The sequence below is a fragment of the Liolophura sinensis genome, chromosome 6 (assembly GCF_032854445.1).
Source record: "Liolophura sinensis isolate JHLJ2023 chromosome 6, CUHK_Ljap_v2, whole genome shotgun sequence".
Lineage (NCBI taxonomy): Eukaryota > Metazoa > Mollusca > Polyplacophora > Chitonida > Chitonidae > Liolophura > Liolophura sinensis.
In genome coordinates, this window is record NC_088300.1 from 62,961,502 (window position 1) to 62,982,953 (window position 21,452).

Below are 21,452 nucleotides of genomic sequence, written 5' to 3' on the forward strand. Positions count from 1 at the left end.
ACATTTACGTTGTTAATTTTGGGGAATTTTTGGAATCCGTATCATGTTTCTGCAGTTTTGCTATGTCGTCTTGCAGTGTGTTGTTTTTCCAAGCCTTACTTAAGGATCTTTGTTCAAGTGACTAAGTCTATAAAAAAGCATTTTGAATAATGTAGGTAGAAATTGTTGCCCTCAGGTTTAACAAAGAAACCTGTATGTGTTTTTAATGTTGACAGCTGATGAAGTGGTGAAAGTTATGAGGATGGAATCATGATCGCTGTTATTGATGGGGTTGCCCATTTTTTTTTTTTTTTTTTTTTTTTTTGGACCACGAACGTCTCTGGCTTCAGCTATCATTTTGCTAAGGGTTCCGTCAAAATAGGCTAAGTTGCCATGGAAACACACAAAAAATACACAGTTATCCTTCACTGTCAGAAAGAAACTGTCCTGGAAAAAAAATAGGAACCATTATCAAATAAGGGATCAGTCGTCAAAAGTTCTGTAAAAGTTATCGCTAGTATCAATCAATCATCAGCGAGGCGAACAGCCTAGTTAGAATCTCCTTTCTGACTCTCTTTTGATCTCAGACAAAATTTTAGCAGTCTTGGAAACAGCTATGATTTCTTTGATCACATGCCCCCATTCAGTTTCCCATTGACGGATTCTCTAAAGAGAACCGATAATGGCTTCACCGCTTCTGGTTGAAGAGGCGAAACGTTGGGAAGTGTGGCATCTGGGGACATTTTTCACTATTCTTGTGCGCAAATTATTTCAACTTATGGGTGACAGTACAAAATCATTATTTGCGAGCTAATAGATGGCTCTAAAATGGATGGCATATTGAAGTACCAGGATTCTAGGAGGCCCTGAAATTGGCGCAAGCTCAGATAAAAGCTATTGTCTATGAGAAACTAGGATGGAATAGGTTTCAGACCTTACTCATAAACTTAAAGCAGCTGGAAACTAGGGATTTATGTGCAGAGATAACATCATCTTAATGTCAGATAGTTGCATTCAGATATGGAAGAAGAAAAAGAAAACAGCACTTTCAGAAAGCGCTTTAAAATGAATTAAAGGTTGAATGTGGGCTTATGGCATGATTGGGAAACACTAAAAAATATCAATTCCGTGCAGCTAATTTCTCACAATATTTCTCATTCTCATAGTTTATTCATAGATTGTCTATTTACTTCAGTCTAAGGGTATGGAATCTTTTTCCGTGCTGTTTTTATGTCTCCCATATGGGGATGATTATCTCTCGAGTTGTATTTCACATGTTTAAATTTTGTTCACTCAAACCAGTAATTACAGATGATGTAGACCATGAAAGCTATATGCTCTTAGAGTCCACATTGATTTTTTTCTGGACATGTGTTGCTCATTATTCATGGTGATTCTCAGAGAACGTGCTTTTAGTAATTTGATCAATGTTGTTATCACAGTTATGTGGTTGTTGCATGGTAGAAAAAACTAAGCCATTGCTTGAAAGACTATTGAACTCTTTTAACTAAAAATTAGTTGTGTGAAGAGGCAAATGAGGAACTGTCTCAGCTGTCACAGTTGATTCCAGTGGACCTCCATTGAGGTTTAATGTGGATTTCTGTGGACTTGGAAACCCTGCCTCTGTGGAATAAGTAACAAATGACCTGTTCAACCTAAGCATTAATGATCAAGGCTGCTCATTGCTAGTGAGGTGTTGCTATTATTTTTTATGTCGCCTGCCTGTGCCTTTCCAAGTCCACCATCCAGCCAGTGGTGATAAAAAGTGGTGTTTATGGACAAAGTAACCTGAAGTATCACCAAAAGAAGCTGACCTCCAAGATGTTCACTGATATTGGTGTAAACTTTGACCTGTGCTCTGATTGGCTGTCTGGATTTATCCACGCTTTAAGTGGCACTGTTTGTCTTTGAAGCTTTCCTCACCCAGTGAGGATATTGGATTGTGGGTATAGAAACCTGCTACCTAATACTGCACATCACCTCATCAGCCTAGGCTAATATAAACAGGAAGACTTGGTTTCACTCATGCTTTTGAGAAATGTCTGCCAAACTGAAGCACAGGGTACCAGAACTCCGTTGCTGGAACTCCCACAAACGTATGTTGTGGTTGTGGTGAAGTAAACCTAGCAGTGGTGTTTATCATAAGGTTATGGTAGATGTGTAAGTTAACTCTGGCTGAGCCTGAATCCATCATCAGGGGTGTCAGAAGTTTTTCTACACATCCTGTGGACTTCCTGAGTTAGCAGGTTTCACCCTCAAGCCAGATCTAAGGCGGTCTCAATGGCAGATGGATTGGTACTTTACTCACTGGTAGAATATCGTTGTTGAAAGTCAGTTTGATTGATGATCTCGAGAGTAGAGGAGACAAGAAAGTGCTAAAAATGAAAAATAATTCTGCATCCCAGATTTGTCATTAACTTGAGGCCTGGCTTGTTCTTTCACACTTTTGAGGGATAGATATACAAGGCTTAACAAGCAATCCTGTGTCAGCTGTGCCAAGACTTGGTGATGGGCCTGTGATAGCCAGGCTGCCGAAGTCTTGGGTGTTTTTCAGTTTGATATCTCAGTCTTGGGGCTGAGAAGATCCTCTCAAGCATTCCTTACCCACACCTACAGCAGGTGCTTCCTACTTAACATGCTTAAGTGAGCTCTTGACAAATTGAAGGCTGGTTAAGTTTATACACTCAAGACCCCGGAAAAAGTGTAAAATCTGTCTAAACAGTTGCCTGATATTTCCCAGTTCTGGGGAAGGTTTTTTTCCCCCGACACGAAAGTTTTCCAGTGTAGCATTTAGTGCCACAATAACCTCGTCAGTTATTAGTCACCATTGCCTTTGGCGATTTTCCTAAGCGCGTCAGATGCAGCAAATCTTTTTGTTTCCATGGGTAAGGCGTGAGCTGGGCTGTCAATAGTTTTTTGGATAAAGACAATATTTTCACCAGTGTTCTCAAGCTTGATGTGTATTTATTGCAAATATTTGCTACAGAAAGATATATAGTTTTGGTGAGAATGTATGTTTGTTCACACTTCTGGGTAATAGACTAGCCAAGTTTTAAGGAAGCTGTGAAGATGTACATCATATGCTAGCTAGAAATTTGACTCGGTGAGGAATTTGCATTTCAAGCAAAATTGTTGACAGGCTATGTGTGTTATTTTGTCTGGGTAAATTTGTGAAGTCTATCCTGTTGGTAGATAAAGTCTTCTACAAGTTTGGGATCTGGTGGAATTTAGTGAAAATAGATTATTGCCATTTCTAACTTCCTGCCCTCATGAAATACCCTATAGCACCTGGAAACTTATCATCAATTATTGATAAAAAAATCTTGCATCCTGTCTATTCATGCATAACAGAAAATGGCTTCAAGCTAACTTTTGAATATTGTATAATATTTTTTTCTGATAAAAAGTTTGATTTTGATAATTGTCTTTTGGGGGCCCATTTATTGTGCATAAATGTAATCAATGGAATATGGTATTGGCAGGTAGAATGTCTTTATATTCAATCACACAACATCTTGAAGTTAAAATTTGACTTTATTTCCAAACACTTGAAGTTGTCAGATATTGCAACAGTGTTTGAAGGAAAAGCATAAAAAGTAAAGAAAATGAATTAAAGTAGCTTTCTTGTATGAAGAAAAAAAAAGGCAAAACATAAAAAAACCTTTGGCACTTCCAAGTTACATGATTTTTTTCCCCATTGTTACTATATTGTAGTTAGTATTGGTTGTGAAGTGTTCTGGGAATGAACTAGACACCACGTCTCTCAGGTCAATTTAGGCTACTGCTAAAGCTGATTCCCTCCATGTTTTTCTTACCGACTTCTCTGACATTTTGCCCTGGTAAGAAAACTTACTGTTGCGAAGCTGACTGTTTACTTTAATCTCCTTCATTTCTCGTTTGAATGGCTGAAGCCTGGTAGGTTTTTCTTGTGCCGGTCTGTCGTTCTGGGGGTGTCTTGCCGTCTCAGACTGGGCTGATTTACCTCACGCAGTTCTCCAGCTAATTTGATGGCTTCAAACGTGGGTAGTTGGCTGAAGCTTTGTCCTGTTGTGTGTTGTGGAGACAAGCTGGGTAAAAAGAAACTGGAACTATCTTGTTACACTGTGTAGGGTGGAGGAATTTCAGTTGGCTGAACATATCCTCCATCTACAACACTGGCAACTATGTCTGTGATGTGATGGTAGAACACCAATCTTTTTTTTTTTTTTTTTTTTTTTGCACGCCAAAATTTCCATATTTCATAATGGAGCTATTGCATTTGTATTCCCAAAGCTTTCAAGTTTTGACATACTTATTTTAGCCACCATAGAATGAAATCTTTTTCATCCTTGGCTTTGTATTTGGACTTCAGTGGTAATATTGTATGAATTCTCGCTTATGTTAAACTGTGTTCTTCGTTAATTCTGTTACGTCTTAAAATCTCTCCCATTTAACTATAATGAGTGGAACTCGAAACCATCCCATGGAGCAGTGATGTGATTTGTGGCATAGGTCAGCCGAGTTTTGTTAACTTCGTCAGCAAATTGACGCTGTCAGTTATATTGGACGGCCACGGTGCTGTTTGTAGTATAGAGGTTGTAGGTATTTTCGAGCCATTGAAAGCTCGTCTTCCACCACTCGGGCATTCGACAGGCGGAAAAACCCCAAGGGGGTCGGCTGAAGAGTTCTTAATGAAAAGTAGTACCATGGTGGGTAGCCTCATCAGAGCACAGCGAATGGTAAGGCCAAACACTGCTTCCAGGCCCGAGCACTTTTGATGGCATATTGGTTTTCTAAATTACCCCTCTGCCCCTGATACCAGCTGAATCCGACTGGCGTGATTGCCTGATAGCTAGCAGTGAGACTGGGTGTGGAGTAGCGCTCAGAAGCTGTCTGTGGTAATACGCGACTTGTCACTAGCACCTTGGTCTTGAGGACCTGTTGTCTCCAACGATTCCCCGGAGAATTCCGTCACCAGCAAACAGGGAAATCTTCTTCCCAGCAGATCTAATAATCAGGAAATTTGCATTCACAAAGGCCCACAATAACGATGACCAATAATTAATTAACCCAGAACTAAATGGGGTAAATCGAAGGTGTTCAACCTTTTAACAATACACATGCTTCAAATAACAGTACAAGGAGACTGATGAGTTGTTACATGTAGTATATGTCTGCGCCTGGTTTAAATTAAAGTTGTTCATCTTTGTTTATGTCCTTTTCATCACGTAAGCAACATTTTTAAGATTCGCGCACTAAAATTCCCACTGACTAGAATTGGTTTTCTTCAGCGCTTTTTTGTTGTTTTCTTTTCTTGTCAGCCATGTTTTTTATTTACTTACAGCTAACTTGTGTAATTGACTATCTCACTTGGCTGGTATTGTATCAGGTTAAGTGTGAATGTAATCCCCAGGGCTCTCATAACAAGCTCCTACTCTGGGGCATTAATTTACACTAAGGACAAAGATGGAGTCGTGCGTGTGCGCTGGAAAAGTGGATTGGCTGTACCGGCTGCTGGGATGATGATGTTTGGGCCATGTAATACACTTAGATTGTAGAGCTTCATTGACTGAGAGGCATCGGCTTGAGGAGCGTAGAGGAATTTGTCCAACTCTCTATTAATTGTATTAAGATGCTGTTGGTGTAGATGTTACAGCAGGCTAAACACGTCCCAGATTGATTCATGAATTAGGAAGCCATTATCTGTGATCCGCACTCCATCGCTTGTTTTTGGTTCGGCAGTGGAATTTAGTGCTAAAGCTTTGTCAATAAACGGCGCAATCATTCATAGAAGTTTTGGAGCAATCGCAGTGGCCTTTAAGACCTTTTTGGCTGGAATTGGCAGTGCTGGATGGAGCATGGAGTTACTGCAGCCTGTATCAGGTCACTGTTTGCTGCTCAGATTCAAGCTGTTTACCGCAAATGATTGGAGAGTCACGCACTTTGCAGCATGCAGTATAAATGGGCTACAATTGGTGGAAATATTTGCCTTTGGGTCATGCAAGCTAGGGTAGCTGTTTGGTTTGTCCAGCTGATACTTGTACATAAAGGCTGCTTAGCCAAACTTTACGGAGCTGTCTAAATGGCCGCAGGCATCTTGGCATGCTTTACGCACCTTCAGGTGTAATTAAAGCACCAGTCATTCATCGTTACACCGACTCAGGGATGGGTGGTCTGAACGTTTATGAAAAATATACATGTAGCTGGCCAGTCTGGTTGGATGTTCCAGGATGGTTATGAATTGGTTTATATTTATGGGACATGTGTCTGTATATTTAGCTGTTCTATTCAACAAAGAACATCCCTTGGGTCAAGCAGAGGGTTTGCAACTGCTGGGCACATTCTTGCCATAAATCAAAGAAATGCTGGGCACCAACATTCCAGGTTTACAATTCACTCCCCCCCCCCCCCCCCCCCCCCCCCCTCCTTAGGGCTAAACGCCCCTGCAGCTGAATTTAATGCTGCTGTCCGATTAGGAGGTATTTACAGCGCAGAGGTGTGAGAATCTAAGAGCTGGAGATTCGGAGGCAAGTGTAGCTGTAGCTAATAACCTGAGGGCTATGTGATGATGCGTGCACACACATATTGGGCTCTCTAAAGCTTTGTGACTCCAGCACGTGGCACAACAAGCGACAATGACGGTTGTTTTTCAAATCTGGAGGGGAAGTCTTGACTGGGCACCGATCCCACACACCTGGCAGCCATTGGCGACATGCGACGCCTGGCCAAGCTCTTCAGGGCTGGAGGGACTAAAAGTCTTCACCACACAAGGTCATGTCACTAAGTGCAGTGATAATGTCACAAACAAAAGTTAATATTTCTTTTTTAATGTCGTCAAACAAAAAATTATTTTTTCAACAGAATATAATGTGTCAGACAATTCAAAACTTTGTATTTAAAATTGTATTTTCAGGTGATCTGAAGGAAACTAGAAAACTTCAACCTGTCAAACTCATTTGTTAAGACAAGAAACAGGCGTCTTGAAGTGAAACATGATACGTTAGTGAATGAAATGGTATTAAACTTGACTTTGAAGATTTTCTGTGGAAGGATATTGAGCTTTTACATGTTTTTCGGTCATTGTCTCAGACATGAGTACACAAAAAATCATCAAGAAGTGTGACGTGTAGGCCTATGTGTGAAAACATCAGTAAGTATAATGAAATACATGATTAAACTGCAACCAAGATTGCGTTAACAAATATATATTTAAAAAGACATTAGCTGATTGAAACAGATTCAACAGATTGAAACAGCTGATTCAGTGTAGTGAAGAACAAAAAAGACAGGAAAAAAAGGTGTAAGTTTTAGCATGATATTTTCAAAGGTGTGAAGTATGTTTTGAGAAATGACACCTCTGTTGTTTTACAAGGCCATGTTTTCCTGGACAGACACTGATTACATAACGGCTCGTCGTCAGTTTAGTGATTTTAACGGCTGTGTTTTCACCTGGCACACCTGTCGCTGTAACCTTGTAGCCCCTTTATCTAACATGTCTATACCTGAGGGATCCTGTTGTCTAGCTCAGGTGTTACTTGTGTATCTCACATACCTGTGCAGACTGCTGGTTGACTCAGTTTCTGGGTAAATCTACCTCACTAATTTATCTTAGTCAGGAGAAAAAAAAGAACAGTGGTCAGTGTCAATATTGGGTCTTAAGTTGATCAAGTCACTTTCACTCTAAGCCATTGATTTATTTTTGTTTATGAACTGTGTGGAAGGCCGATGGGTTTACAGAATGCGGCTACTGTTTCTAAGATAACAAATTTATCCTTGGCTACTAGGTTTTTTTTGTTCTGGTATTCAGTGGTCTGATTAACAGCAGACCTTTTTGTGTCGTTTTTTGTATTGCGTTGAAATCAGCCCCCTGCTTATTGGGATTATTTCTTTAAAAACTCACTACAAGCTGAGGAAATGTGTTCTGATTTGCCGGTTTGGGGTATTTTAAGGTGACTGGAGTTCAAGCATTCCGTGACATGGTTGTTCGCTGATGTTCACTTTAATGACATGAGCACTGGTTTCAATTTTCTGCAGGCTGGTCTGATCTTCAGATGTAGTCATCTGGCACAAGCATTTTTCTTTATTGCATTTGGGATGTTTTGGGATTCTCTCTGATTCCTTCACTGGCACATCAGCTCCCAATTATCCAGTGGCTGGAGTAACTGTCGATCTCTGGACCAGAGACCTCATGAGTGAGTCTCCTAATTGACCCGTCCCCGTTGACAGATTAGTCATTAGGCAGCCCGATGTTAAGAAAATACACCTCCGCCATATTGGACAGAATGATTCAAGTGGAAGACGGAATTCAATAAAACATATCAGTTGTAATGGTGGTAAACTCAGTACATGAAGAGGGGCACTATCTGGGCTTGATATACTGCCCCAGTTCAGAATCATTTGCATACATGGTTGCATATTGCCATCAGCATATCCTTGCTGTTGTTGTTCCGTTTGACATTAGCTGAGAAAAGAATGCGCATTGTCTCAACCTCTATTGATTTCTAACTGGATCTGCAAGTCTACAAATTCCTTCAATTCTCTGCTGTGGGTCACTCAACTGATAAATGATCCCCACATTTGACATGTTACTCTCCTCGATCATTGAAGATCAGACTGCAGTTGTATGCCCCATGCAGCATAGCATCTCTCAACTCTTGTTAGGTCTGGAATCTACAGGTTCCCTGACTATACCTCTTATCCAAAATCATCTGGAGCCTTTACTTATTCCTGTATATCTGCGTCGATAAATTCTTGTCCAAGAGTCATTATGTCTTATCTAATCCAGACATCTCTGTTATTGGACTAACAACCAGTCAAAACAATAAAGTACAATCTAGACTACTGGTTCAAGCCTAGGCGATTTTTTTGTTCCCTTAATGGTGGCCATTTATCAATTTACTGGAATTTCCGCAGAAGACCAATTTACTTAAAACTAATTCCCAGATGTCGTGCACCTTGGGTTTTATCGATTACTAAAAACTTGCTTAATTTGATATTAGTATCAATTCTTTTTTATACATGGCAGATTAAATGCTACTTTCATGGCTGTCGTTACGTGCTCATCCATTTTTGATAAGCGTAAAAAAGTAGAGTGGGTCAGCTTGCCGTCTCCAAAGATTCATTAAAACAGATCAGGTGAGCGACCGTCCTGATCAAAGAGAATCTGTAAAGTCTGAAAAACATGCTGAAATTGACTGAAGTCATGCAACCTGTCGGCCTGACACATCCGCTTGGGAAACCATTAGTGATGACCATTAGTCTGAACCATGAACAGTCTCACCAAACACATTTTTTAATCCAGACTGGTGAACATGTGATGAAAGAGACATTAAGGAATGCATGCATTTATGGCCTCACAATTTTTTTCACAAAAACTTTTTGTTGAGGGACTCATTTCACAATAAGCAGTTATTGAAATAAGACTTCGAAGCAATTGATTATTCGACAGTTCCCAAGGTTTTTCACGAAGTTTCATCGATTAGGATCATGAACTGTGACACAAAATGAATTGATCTTTCCAAATTTCCAGCCTAATTGATCTCTTATTGTGAGGAGATGGGAGCCAGTATTTAATGCAGATTCAGTTGAATGTGGTTAGAATAAAGAATTTTGCAAATAGCTACAGGTAAATAAAATGCCTCTGTAGGTGAGGTCATGTGTTTGTCATAACGAGGTCGAATGATCTTCATTGATCCTTGATCGGAAATTGATTTTGGTCATGCTGATTGGCTAACACTGGATGACCTCTTTGTCGCTGCGCTGGTGTGAAGCTTTTTTAAGATCTATTTATCACCATACAAACAACAAGTGCTAAGGCATTGGCCTCTTACGAAGGACTCCATCCCTTTGCACATTCCTATGCTTAACAATGTGATATTTCCAATATTGGTTTTCAGCTCATAGCTTGTGTCATTTTGCCGATACGTATTGGAAAGTGGCTACCCTGTAGGTTGTTGAGGATCACTTGAGACAGGCCCTTGCACTGGCTGAACCGGCCTCAGATAATGAAAAGTCCTTGTTCTTTGCTTAGTCTCTCATCTCCCTGAGCTAAAACACGGAGCCCTCCTCCTGACTTCAAAGATCTTAGATCTCCCCAAGCCTGCAGAATTTCACTGCAAAAACATGTCTGTGTGTGAACAACACTTAGATGGATTGAGCGAGAATTTGATATCAAACATATAGATGGCAACAAGAGCGTAGATGGTTGCGGCCCTAAAAGAAGTATCATAGCGTAGGAGGGAAGGATTGTTTGGAAAAGTGAGTGTGTGCTTTTTTTTCTGTCTGGTGACACAAAATCTGACCAAAGTGCACCAAAAAGGCTGTGCAAATTTACCAAAGAGGTCATTAATTGAACTGTTGCCCCCAGCCTGGTCAACCAAACAGTGTCAAATGGCCATTCAGGGGAAGGTTGTAATCTTGACTTGGTCACTTGTCTTTAAGTGCAGGATAGATTTGTGTGTGATTTGATTTGACAGCCCACACAAAGTGAAAATGGTGTTTCTGATAACTAAAAAAAGGTTTATTAGAATTAGAAAGCAGTTCATAAGTTCTTTTTATAGATCTCTGGAAATAGATCGAATGAATGAATGAATTATAGCTTATAACTCCATAATATTTCAGCCATATTATGGTGGGAACAGGTTTACAACACAAGAGACAAACCTTTGTTAAATCTAACAGAACACAGTTTTTGTATAATGTATATTGTGGATAATTGTATTCTCAGAAAATAGAAATTACTTATTTGGTAGTATATGCCCTGTGATGCAGACCATTGGTTTACAATGGCAGTGTTGGCTGGCTTCCTCCCATGCCGTACATGGGAAGGTCTGCCAGCAACCTGCGGATGGTCATGGGTTTCCCCCCAGGCTCTGCCTGGTTTCCACCCACCGTAATGCTGGATGCCGTTGTATAAATGAAATGTTCTTGAGTAAGGCATAAAACATCAATCAAATCAATAAATCCAGTGGCATTGTAGAAGGACAAAGCTACTAATCAAGAAAATTGCTGATTTGAAAAGACAATGAATTTGCCAAAAACAGCTGAGGCTTTAACTTGTTGTTGTGGTGGATTTCACGAACAGGTAGGGGATTCTGAAAACAAATCGTCTTTCTGCAATGAGGATTAATTCCGTAGATGAGGTCTGTTACGAATTTAATCTTATTTGGTCCCTAAGGAAACGAACATGTCGTAGATATCTGATCCTGGGGACCCGTGCTTGTCATCCGTGGCATATTTTTTTGTGCGAGGCTAATGCCTGTCAAATATTGTGGAAGGCTAATTGGAGTCACATGGCAGTGGGTATGGACAGAATGCTGGTAAACACAAACAGCCTGGGTCCAACGAGTGTTTGCGCGCCACATCTGGGGAGGATGCGCTGACATGTAGATGATATCATGCTTTCTCCGCGATTGACGGTTAAGCTACAGAGGTCTTCCACTTGTCACTCAGCGATCTCCCACGGCAACACTAATGATCAGTTTAGATACCTTGGGTAATAGTCCTGGGCACTGTTGCTTCCACAAATTGCCTATTTTTCTCTGCACTCGGGTTCTGTTTCCGCCAAGAAATCACACCGTTACACACTTGTATGCATACAAATGCAGCAGGTCGATGAGTTAGCGACCGCTTTTTATACCCGCTCAAACGGTTTGAGGTAATTTTGCCGAGGTTAAGAGGGGCTAGACCAAGACAAGGGTTAAGGAAACACTATCGGCACAAGGTGAAGGGACTAAAAGATTGTGATCACTGCCGGCTGATCAGTGATGGTATCTGTTAGAAATCCATTTGTCACAGGCACTGTATCTAGGATGGTGAACACCCGATGGCACCACCACCAACATCATCATCATCAATACGTCCCATACTGGCCAGTGGCCTGCCAGTCTGCACTCTACTGCTTGTCCATTGCCAGATGGCACTCATTTGGCACCCAGAAATGACAATGTTGTGAATTCATTGGCTACTTAACTCCAGTGTTCCATAGGCCCTAACAATTTTTTGCCAAGCATGGCAGAAGGGTGAGAAAATTCCTGGCCTCCCGAGTGTGGAAGGGTTGTCCGTGTAACCCCTAGCTATGCAGACAAAATATTAGCATGAGGCTGAAAGTCACTAGAGGAATGTCCTCTTCTATTTTGATTCCTAGTGCTATCTTCTGCATCATACCGCCTTTTGCTGCTGCAAATATTTTCTTTGTGGCAGCTTTGATGAGAGTTTATTTTGATCTTGACAGTGGCCTAGGGTAATCTTCTAAGCCAGTGGCTTTGCCCTGTAAAGTCTTGAGGTCTGCTTCAGCACCTTTACCCACGGAAAACCATTGGTCTGTTTTTTGTTGACTCCCTTAGTGACCGTGTCCTTAGTTGTACCTCATGATTAACATAATTGTCAATGAACTGCTAAGCCACGGACTAACTTCCTCTTGCAAAACAGGAAAGTCTTGAATGCCTTTATGTGCAAGGGATGACAGTTTAACTCTCTCATTTTAGCTCACATTGAATTTCCTTTTCATTCTCTAGTCTTTTTATTTTTGTTTTGGGTTTGTCATCTGCATTGTTGACTCATTCATACTTCTCCGGAAGTAATGTTTTTCTGCAACGGAAACATATTCTCCTAAATGCACACCCGTACAATTCTGATAAGCACACAGTACAATTGTAAGAATAAAGCCTTACACAAGTTATGTATTTTTACATCTGCAGTTATATATTTTCCCGTAACTTAGCACACTTTTTCTAATGCTTGAACACACATGAACAGTTCTAGATGTCTAACATGTTACAGTATTCATTTATTCTACTCATCGCTGGAGACAAAGAAATTTGAATAACTTTGCATGCATGACTGAGTTTTACTGAAAATCAATGTGGCAAAAATCCTGTGTGTAGATTGGGGGACACAGCTGAGCTGCATTGTTGAGTCATGCGGTGTTAGTCTGCCTCTTATTTTTACCTGACTTACCTGGTATGAAAACTAATCAACTAGTCAGATCAGGTGTAGGTCGCACTGCTTGTAAGACAGAAAAAAAAACTTCAAAAAAGATTTGTGTGATATTGATTACATTTAATTTCCCATAGGATGTAGGTGATGTATCTCACCCAAACTGACCTCACATATTTCTATGACACATGTACAGTTAAGATGGAATAATGCAGTATACATAACTATAGTAACTCCATCAAACAGCAGCTTTCATTTCAGACATCCTAGATTACGATCTTCCTGGCTGAAGCAGTCATTGAGATTATGCTGATTTTCGAGATTTGAGTGAGTGTCTGGAGCTGTGGTTTAGACATTGAATTAAGCATTGACTTGTGGTCTATCAGTCTGTATCACACTGTATTACCTTATCATCATCAGAAGTCATGATGATGAGTTGATGACCTTGGCACACTGCCAAAAAAAAAGGCATACTAACTTGCATAGATTATTGGGATGATTACACAGTAAAAATTCCAATACATTTAAATAGCTTATTAAACAGAACACAAAAAAGAAAACTTTTGCAAAATGTACGTGTCAAATTTATAATATTCATAGAATAAATTTACATACTGGATGCTGTTTAAACGCGACATAAACTGTGACTGTCTCAGATGTATTTGTGATTTCGCTGATAGTCAACTTCTTCAAATTAAAGTTGATGTGTTAGGTTTGTAAATCTGGCTGACTTGAGGAGCTTTATGTTTTATATCATGGTGTATCTGTAGACTGTCTGTTGCTGCGCTCTTGCTATTTCTCCTGTCTATGCCAGGATGGGGTTAGTTTACTAGACACACAGCCAAATGGCTTAGCTCTGCCCGCTGACTGTTGTGTTAAAGGTATCAGTCACATTCCTCTCCACTAACTACCCACATCTTTGGGGTTACGGCCACCCTTAAAACCTCCATGAACAAACATTAGCTAATTTACTAAAGCATAGTCCAGACATTGTGTAAATATTTGTCTGAAATAAGGTATATCACCTGATTTAATGTCTCAGATAATTAGGAGCAGATGAGGTGAATCGGTTACCACAATTGACTAATTTCTTAAGAAGTTCATGACCAAGGCCGTAATCTAGTTATTAACCTGAATGGACGTTTGAATATTTGTCCTGTATGAGTCTGCCTGTACAACAGTTACCTTGGGTGTGTCTGAAGCCTGCATTCATATGCGTGTTAAATAAGAATGACAAGTGAATTTTTTTTTTCCTTTCATGTCCACAAGTGAGTAAGATGATCTGTGTAAATGAAGTGAAATATTAAACCATTCTGAGTAAGAAACCTAACATAACCTCAACCTGTACCAGCAATTATATAGGGTCATTTCTCCCAGATTTTATATCTCTGTTTAATTGTGGTGTAAACACCAATGGATGATATTTCAAAACTGAGTGGAAGTATTATAAACACTTCACACTCTAAGAATAAATACATCAATGTAATATATGTGTGCCTAATGTAAACACTTGGGTTCTCTCTCCTTTACAGTGTAGCATTGCTAGGGGATAGCCTGTGTCTCCAAGCATACACACAGCAAAGCATGACAAGAGGCAAATTTACCAGGCAATTTAAAGCTGACATTCTTGTTGAAAGGGGCTTGCTTGCTTAATATTAATAACACTTTGATGTTGAACTTTACATGAAATTGATTGAGTGGGGGCTTGACCAACAAAACTGGCTGTCCAGCGAATTGATTTGTGAAGGACAAATTGAGGTCAGGCAGGGTTGTACTTTGTGTCTGACTCTGTATGGCACCTTGTGACATTTTGTACTTTTTTTTTTTTCCGTATTATATACACCACTGAGTTTAATATACTCATGCTAGGTAGGAGTTTACATTCTCTGGGTAAAATGTGAAAGAGAGAAGGCCAACAAAGGGGAACTTTTACCTAGTCAGGTGTCTTTACAGGCACAATGACTCTAGAAGCAGCAGGAGACAAGAGCAGTAAAGGTGAAGCCCCTGATGAGTTTTAGCTAACGCCTATGTTCTTTCATGGGTGCATAATGCCTGTAGCTCTGCATTAAACTTGAATCAGTTCAGTACCTTCATGTTGCATGTCCTGACTCTAGTGGTGGCCTTGTTAACTACAAAGGTTGACTACCCATGTAAAAACTGTAGTCTTTTGAAACACGTGTATGTAATTATTTTGGGACTATAAGTGATATTTATGGCAGCCAGTGACAAATCTGAGCCGAAATTTGACAGGTTAGCAAGTGTGCAGGCTGCTGGTGATAATGGCAGCCATGATGGATTTGGTGATAGATATTGATGTAAGGAAGCCCAGCGCTCCGACAAAGCAATTTTGGTGAAGCCCTGTATGGTAGTATGGGGGAACCACACTGTGGCTTAGCTGTGCTGTGTCTGCCTTTGTGTAATAAAGCGAGCCACAGTCTTACTTCTGATAAAGCAATTCTTTTGCCTGGCCAGTCATATGGAGACGATCGTCATAAGCTGTCAGAAGTTGTCCGTTACACAGAAGATCTGTGGCTTTTTTCACCTCCAGTATCTAGCTGTTGTTGTCACAGAGCATTCTCATTGCAATGATCATCTGTTAGACATTCATACACATTGACAAATACAATAAGATGAGTAGCAAATAAAATAAATTGCAATCCCATTGTGACCTTATAAAAAAAAGGGGGAAAAAATCTGTCTTTTTCTGTTTCTATGGTGACAGCAGTAACCCTGGAAACCATAGCAACTATTCTTTTTTGCCTTGTTTGTATTACGGTTATAGGATATTTTATCCTAAGATATATGGGATAAGAATGTTGTAAACATATAGAAGAAAACATATTTTTTATTCTGTGCATCTCATATCACTTGGTGGGCCTGTGTTAATCATATGGTCATAAGTGGTTGCCTACTAAAAATACATTTGCAAAATTAAAACGTGTTCTTTCATTCCGTTATCAGCTACTCCTATGTGTGAAAGAAATTAGGCTCATTGGGTTTAAAATAATTACATTGTGGCCAGATGCTTTTATGTAATTACCACACCATTTAAGTTATTGAGTTTGCCCACTAATCTAGTTCATCTTTATACAGTTCCATAAAATCCACATATGGCATATTTTCTAAATCAGTGTAACTGAAAACTTGAACTTCACATTTGTGTGGTATGGGTCCTTGTATTATAAAAATTTCTAATCTCTTAAAATTTAAATCAGAATTGACCACCAGGTGGATTAAGTACATATAATTTGACAGTTACCAATGAATCAGAAGTGAAATTTGAGGTTTTGTAAGATCGTGTGAAACATGAGAATGGAAAAGTTGCAGGGCTTCATGAGTGAGGGTGTGATATTAGGGTATTAATGAGTAGGTGGCCATTCTATCCACATCAGCCAGGATGAGAATGTGTTTAATTGTCTAATGGAAGTCGTTAATAATTAAGCAACTTAGGGTGTCTGGAGAATTTTTTGCCCTGCAATTCCACTGATAGAATCTGTCAGGAATTAAAACGTTTTTTCAGCGTTCCGTGTTAGCATGCGCACCTGGCGTTTACCTTAATTACATGGTCTGTATGAAGGCTCGTCAATTTTAGTAAATGATTGATGCGTGCACGCTGTTGTTTTTCTGTCTCAGTGATTCCATAGCGCATGTTTGGCGCCGTTGCACCAACAAGTTGTAAGTGTTCCATTCCCTAGGGTGCTCTGAGCCTCTGGTGAATTTGATAGGGTAAAGAAAATGTTGCTTTTAAACCACTCAAAACAGGTTATTTATTTCTCTTCTAGAAGAATGTTTGAGTTAATTTGTCTCAGCATGTCTGCAGAAGCACTGTTTCCTCCCTCCCCACTCCCTGGATACTGGGTGCCTAACTAAGCCCTGAACTCCCCTGGGTACCTGTGACCCACCCTGCTGAGTAATCATCAGAGGATGTTTATTATGTGACCAGGGAGCCCCTGACTCTCAGTACAGCCTTATCTCCTCTCTTCACACTTCCATGCTAGGCTAATGGGCCCAAATATTTGTTATTTTCTTTAATGAAGACAGTATCCTAGACACCTTCAATTGATGAAAGGATTTGTTTTTTTTCTTTTACTTAAGTCTTACATTATTTGGTGTTGAGTTTAAAGCATGTAAGTCTTCTAGGCTGTTAGGTTTTATGGTACGGACAGTCAGATTAGATATATCCAGGTTTTTGATTATCAAGTGTTCAAATCTGAAGAAACTTTATTTTATCTTTAGACATTTTGATTGTTTACAGGGTATAAAATGTGCCCTCTTTTTGTCAGCTGTGGTCAATTATTTTGCCTGAGGTTAAATGTACAACACATGTCATTCTATCTTGACCAAGACAAAAAAAAAGAAAGTGATGGACTGGACATACTTATGTTGAGGGAGAAGATCAAATAAAGAAGATGTTCAGATAAGAACACTTTGAAAGAGTGGTCAGCATATTTGTAGTGGGTCAGCTGCCTGGTCAGCCTGTTGGCCCAAGACATGTGAGACTGATAATACCAGGGCTAAGTGTTTATTTTCACCCACAATGGCAAAAGGCTTGTAGATGTGACTGATAGCCACACACACATTGTCTGATCTCTACAACAAACTGGAATAGGCGTGAGTCAAGGAGTTTTGTTCTGCCCTCAACTAAAATGGCCCTGTGGACACTAAAGTTCCTTTATTCTGGGTTTTGGTACCTGTCTGGTCCAGCTACGGTCAAGGGGCACAGGTGGGCTTCATTACCTCCACACAGAGACATAGGGACAGTGGACAAACAAGCCTAAATTTTTACAATAAGGTGTGATTATGCAGAGGACCCCCATTTCTTTGGGGTTTACAGGGACATTATGTAAGCTCCATGCCCCATGGGTGGTGGGCTAGATGACACTTATACTGTCATCCACCCCACAAGCACACAGGGTATAATGACTGGGTGTCAAGTCTCAGATTCTAGCCCAAGTGTCACATGGTTTAATGAGATCACCTTCCGCCCGTGTGTTAAAAGCCTCCATGAACAAATGGCTGTAATGGATGATGTTGGCTTTGTAGCTGGATTTTTACAGATATACACATCGTGTCATTGTCAGTGAATTGTCGTTACTAAAACCCCATACATATACGTGTGTTTCATTTGGAGGATATTTAAATAACTTATAATGCATACTCAGAATCAGATGTCAAATTTCACTTCAATCTGTTATGAAGTTCAGAGCAGCTCTACATCTCTCTGCTAATTTTGCCAGTTTTAAGCCAAATGTGAAGTTTAGTTACTGAAGGCTTTTGTTGAACAAGGAAATAGGTGAAGTGGATTGTAGCAGAGAATGAACTTGATACATCCGCTACCTCATTTATTTTTTTTGTCTTTTGAGTGAAACAGAGTTTAATCGATCTGACGATGTGTGAACATGACTGTAGAATGCTTTCATTTTAGCTAGATACTGCACATATATCATTACACGCACAAAGACTAAGAGCAGCTCGTGCTCAACAAGCTGATATTAACTCTCTATCAGCATTATTGATTGTGCAGCGCCTATTTCATTGTCAGATGTGTGAGAATAATCACTTATCTACAGTGACAAAAGAGATTCGCGAGTCGGCCAAGATCCTGCCAGCAGATGGCAGCACTTGTTAGTTCAGCTGGGAGATTTCCGATCTGAATAAATTTCTGATTTTCATTGCCACTCTAAAACGAACCTTGTGTCGATGAATTTATTAGCAGCCATTGTTTATTCAGTATGTTCAAAAAAAAGGATGGTTTGCACAGGCATAGGTGTGCTGGGATTTGATTTTTTGGGAAATTCTATAAGAATGTGCATTTCCATGTCAAGAAGTCAGGATTGTGCTGAAGTGTTTTTTTTCTCTCTCTCTGATCGGTGTGTTCATTAAGAATGCAGACTAACCTTGTAAGGCTGTTGATTTGGAATATTCAGCTCTTTACAACAGATGTGAAGAAAAGTAATAAGAATGAGAAAAACAGAAAAAATGAGAAACAGTGTACAGGATTGGATGGTTACTTTAGGGAAGCTCTGTTGACTCAGAGTCTTGAAACAATATTTAGAAATAGGGAGTCTATCATGGAAATTGGCACGATTGAGTGCCTTTAACGGGTTTCTCTGATATGTACAGAGCGGACGACTCAAGTGCATCTTGTAGCATCGCCTCCAAATGTTTTTACCCTCTTCAGGCAAAATATTCTCAATGGAATCCAGAGGTTGTCACCGGGAGAGGGCTTCGTCTTCTGACAGCTCTTCAATTTCAAATTCTTTGGGACTGTTTTTTTTTTTGACCAAGTTTCCCCCAGTGCAGAGAAGAAATGATTTTTGAGGCCCTGCCATTGAAGTTGATAGACAGGGCACTTCTGATTGGTAATTATCAGTGAATTACATGCCAGGAAGGTGAACAGGGTTATATTGACCAGATGGAGTTGCTTCGTTTCTCCAGTTGCAATTACCAGCTGTTGCAGAGTCTTACAGATTGTGCTTCTGCGTGAAAACAGCGATGTAAGTTCTGTGGAGAAATTAAAAAGAAAGATTAGATTTTAGCTTCATTGCACAAATCAAGCAGAAACTGAGGGTTATTTGAGGTCATCGGAATGAAAATTTCATTATCGGTAGATTTTATTGTGCTGTCTTGCTCAAGGCGATTTTTGGGTAAATACAGATTATTTTCTAACTGGCTCTAGAGACGAGGATTTTTTTCCCATGTGCAAAAGGAGGCTCCAGTAGTATTGAGTTGTGTAAGTGGCAGAATTTGAGCAGAGGTTTTGCCCCTCTCATACATGTGTAAACTTCCTTTGTTCACCAGGGAATGGGTATAAAACCTCTGAATGGAGAATTGATAGGATGAAGTATTACTATTGATTACTGGGGTAAGGGGCCCCGTTCGATACATGGTCTACGGCAAAATGCAATCAGGCGGGTTTCAAACAGCGTTAGCCGTCACTTGCACTGGTGTGAAATTGAATCTGGTATTGCCTGCGGTGTTGGATATGGGATGAGTTTGTAGGCATTTCCCATGTTCGCTCTCATCGTGACCATTGACTCGCTACATCAAACGTTGACTGGTTTGACCACTGACCACGTCCACTACCAACACCTTAATCCACTGACCAAGTGTGGAATAAGTTAATCAAATAACCACAATGGTTCCCTGTGATTTTGTCCCCATTTTTAATTTCCTGGGTATTTGTCCAGGGACGGAGGCATAATGGAGAACACAGCTGTCCGATTTAGCCCCGTTGTAAAATAATTCCGTTAACCTTTGTAGTTCGCATTCCCTTCAGCACTGGTCTATTTACATGGCTAAATACACCTCTGATTTGCATAAGCTATATATGTATCTACTTGATTAATAAGTCAGTTATGAATATGCTAATGCTGAAGTTCATATATATATATATTTGATATACTGCTCTTAACACAAAGCATTATTATATACTCTTAATGACTGTAATTTGTTCAACTACTTCGAAAGATGGTGCACACATGTGCCTCCTTTAGAATTTTATCATCTGAGGAGATCTTATAATCAGTAGATAGTTACATAAGGCTGTTCACTGAGAGGAAAGTCATTAGATAGCTTTAATTTAGTCTAATTAGCTGATACTGGTATCAAAATCCCATGAGTGTGCTTTTTTATGCTATTTATGAAATAAATGATTGATTCAGCTGTTAATGGTTTTGTGTGAATTGTGGATAAATATGCGTCTAATCATTGCTCCACTTAATTATCATAATCACTCAACATGTGCTTTTCTTTTGTTGTTTGTAGGTTTTTAATCAGCAACAATGACCATGTGATAGATGTCAACAACAACGACATGTTAGAAATTGTCTGTCCTAAGTACAATGAAAACACGCCGGAATATCTACGAGAATACTATATTGTTTATATGGTGAGTGTAATTAAACTTGATCAGTAAGAGCACAGCATAGTGCGAGTTCAAACCCAGGCTCTGAATGGGAATTTGTGTATTACCCCTATAACCGTCGTTGTTGATGGCACCTTGGGGACAGTTTGTAAGCAGTCCACCATGCTCTTGTAGATATTGAGAAGTCTATCATTTACTGAGATCGAGACCTTTTTTTAACCAATTCAATATGGTGTGCAAAGCTGTATATGTATGTCACATGAGAGCAAGTTCATCAGTAACTTGCCAAAGGTTGGTGGTTTATGTCAGTCTCCTCTATCAATAAAACTTACCACCATCGTATATAAAGTAAAAAATTCTTGACAAGGGCATTAAGCAAGAACCAATCAATCAATGAATCAGTATAATGTGTTGTTTTTCTTGTGTGTTTATTTCATGAATGATTACCTTTATTTTTCAGGTTAAAAAATCTGAGTATGAAGCCTGTACAATTTACAACAGAACTGAAGCTCGTTTGATTGTCAACTGTTCCGAACCAACACAAAACAGAATCTTCACATTGTATATCCAGTCTTTCGGGGGAATTCCCAGTATGCCAGATTTCGAGTCAGGTCATACTTACTATTTTATATGTAAGTATTCATTTGTATTCTTAGACCGATTGGTCTGTCAGCAAACTGTGTATGGTGGT

The 21,452-nt window shown here is 39.7% G+C and overlaps 1 protein-coding gene across 3 annotated transcripts in view; it reads left to right on the plus strand.

Annotated features, from left to right (window-relative positions):
* Positions 1 to 21,452, plus strand: part of LOC135467925 (ephrin-A3-like) — a 153,041-nt gene that overhangs the window by 127,810 nt on the left and 3,779 nt on the right. For all 3 annotated transcript variants that reach the window (XM_064745856.1, XM_064745854.1, XM_064745855.1), the window contains exons 2-3: positions 20,662 to 20,785; positions 21,222 to 21,393. In XM_064745856.1, the coding sequence (XP_064601926.1) occupies positions 20,662 to 20,785; positions 21,222 to 21,393 (296 nt within the window). The remainder of the gene's footprint in view (positions 1 to 20,661; positions 20,786 to 21,221; positions 21,394 to 21,452) is intronic.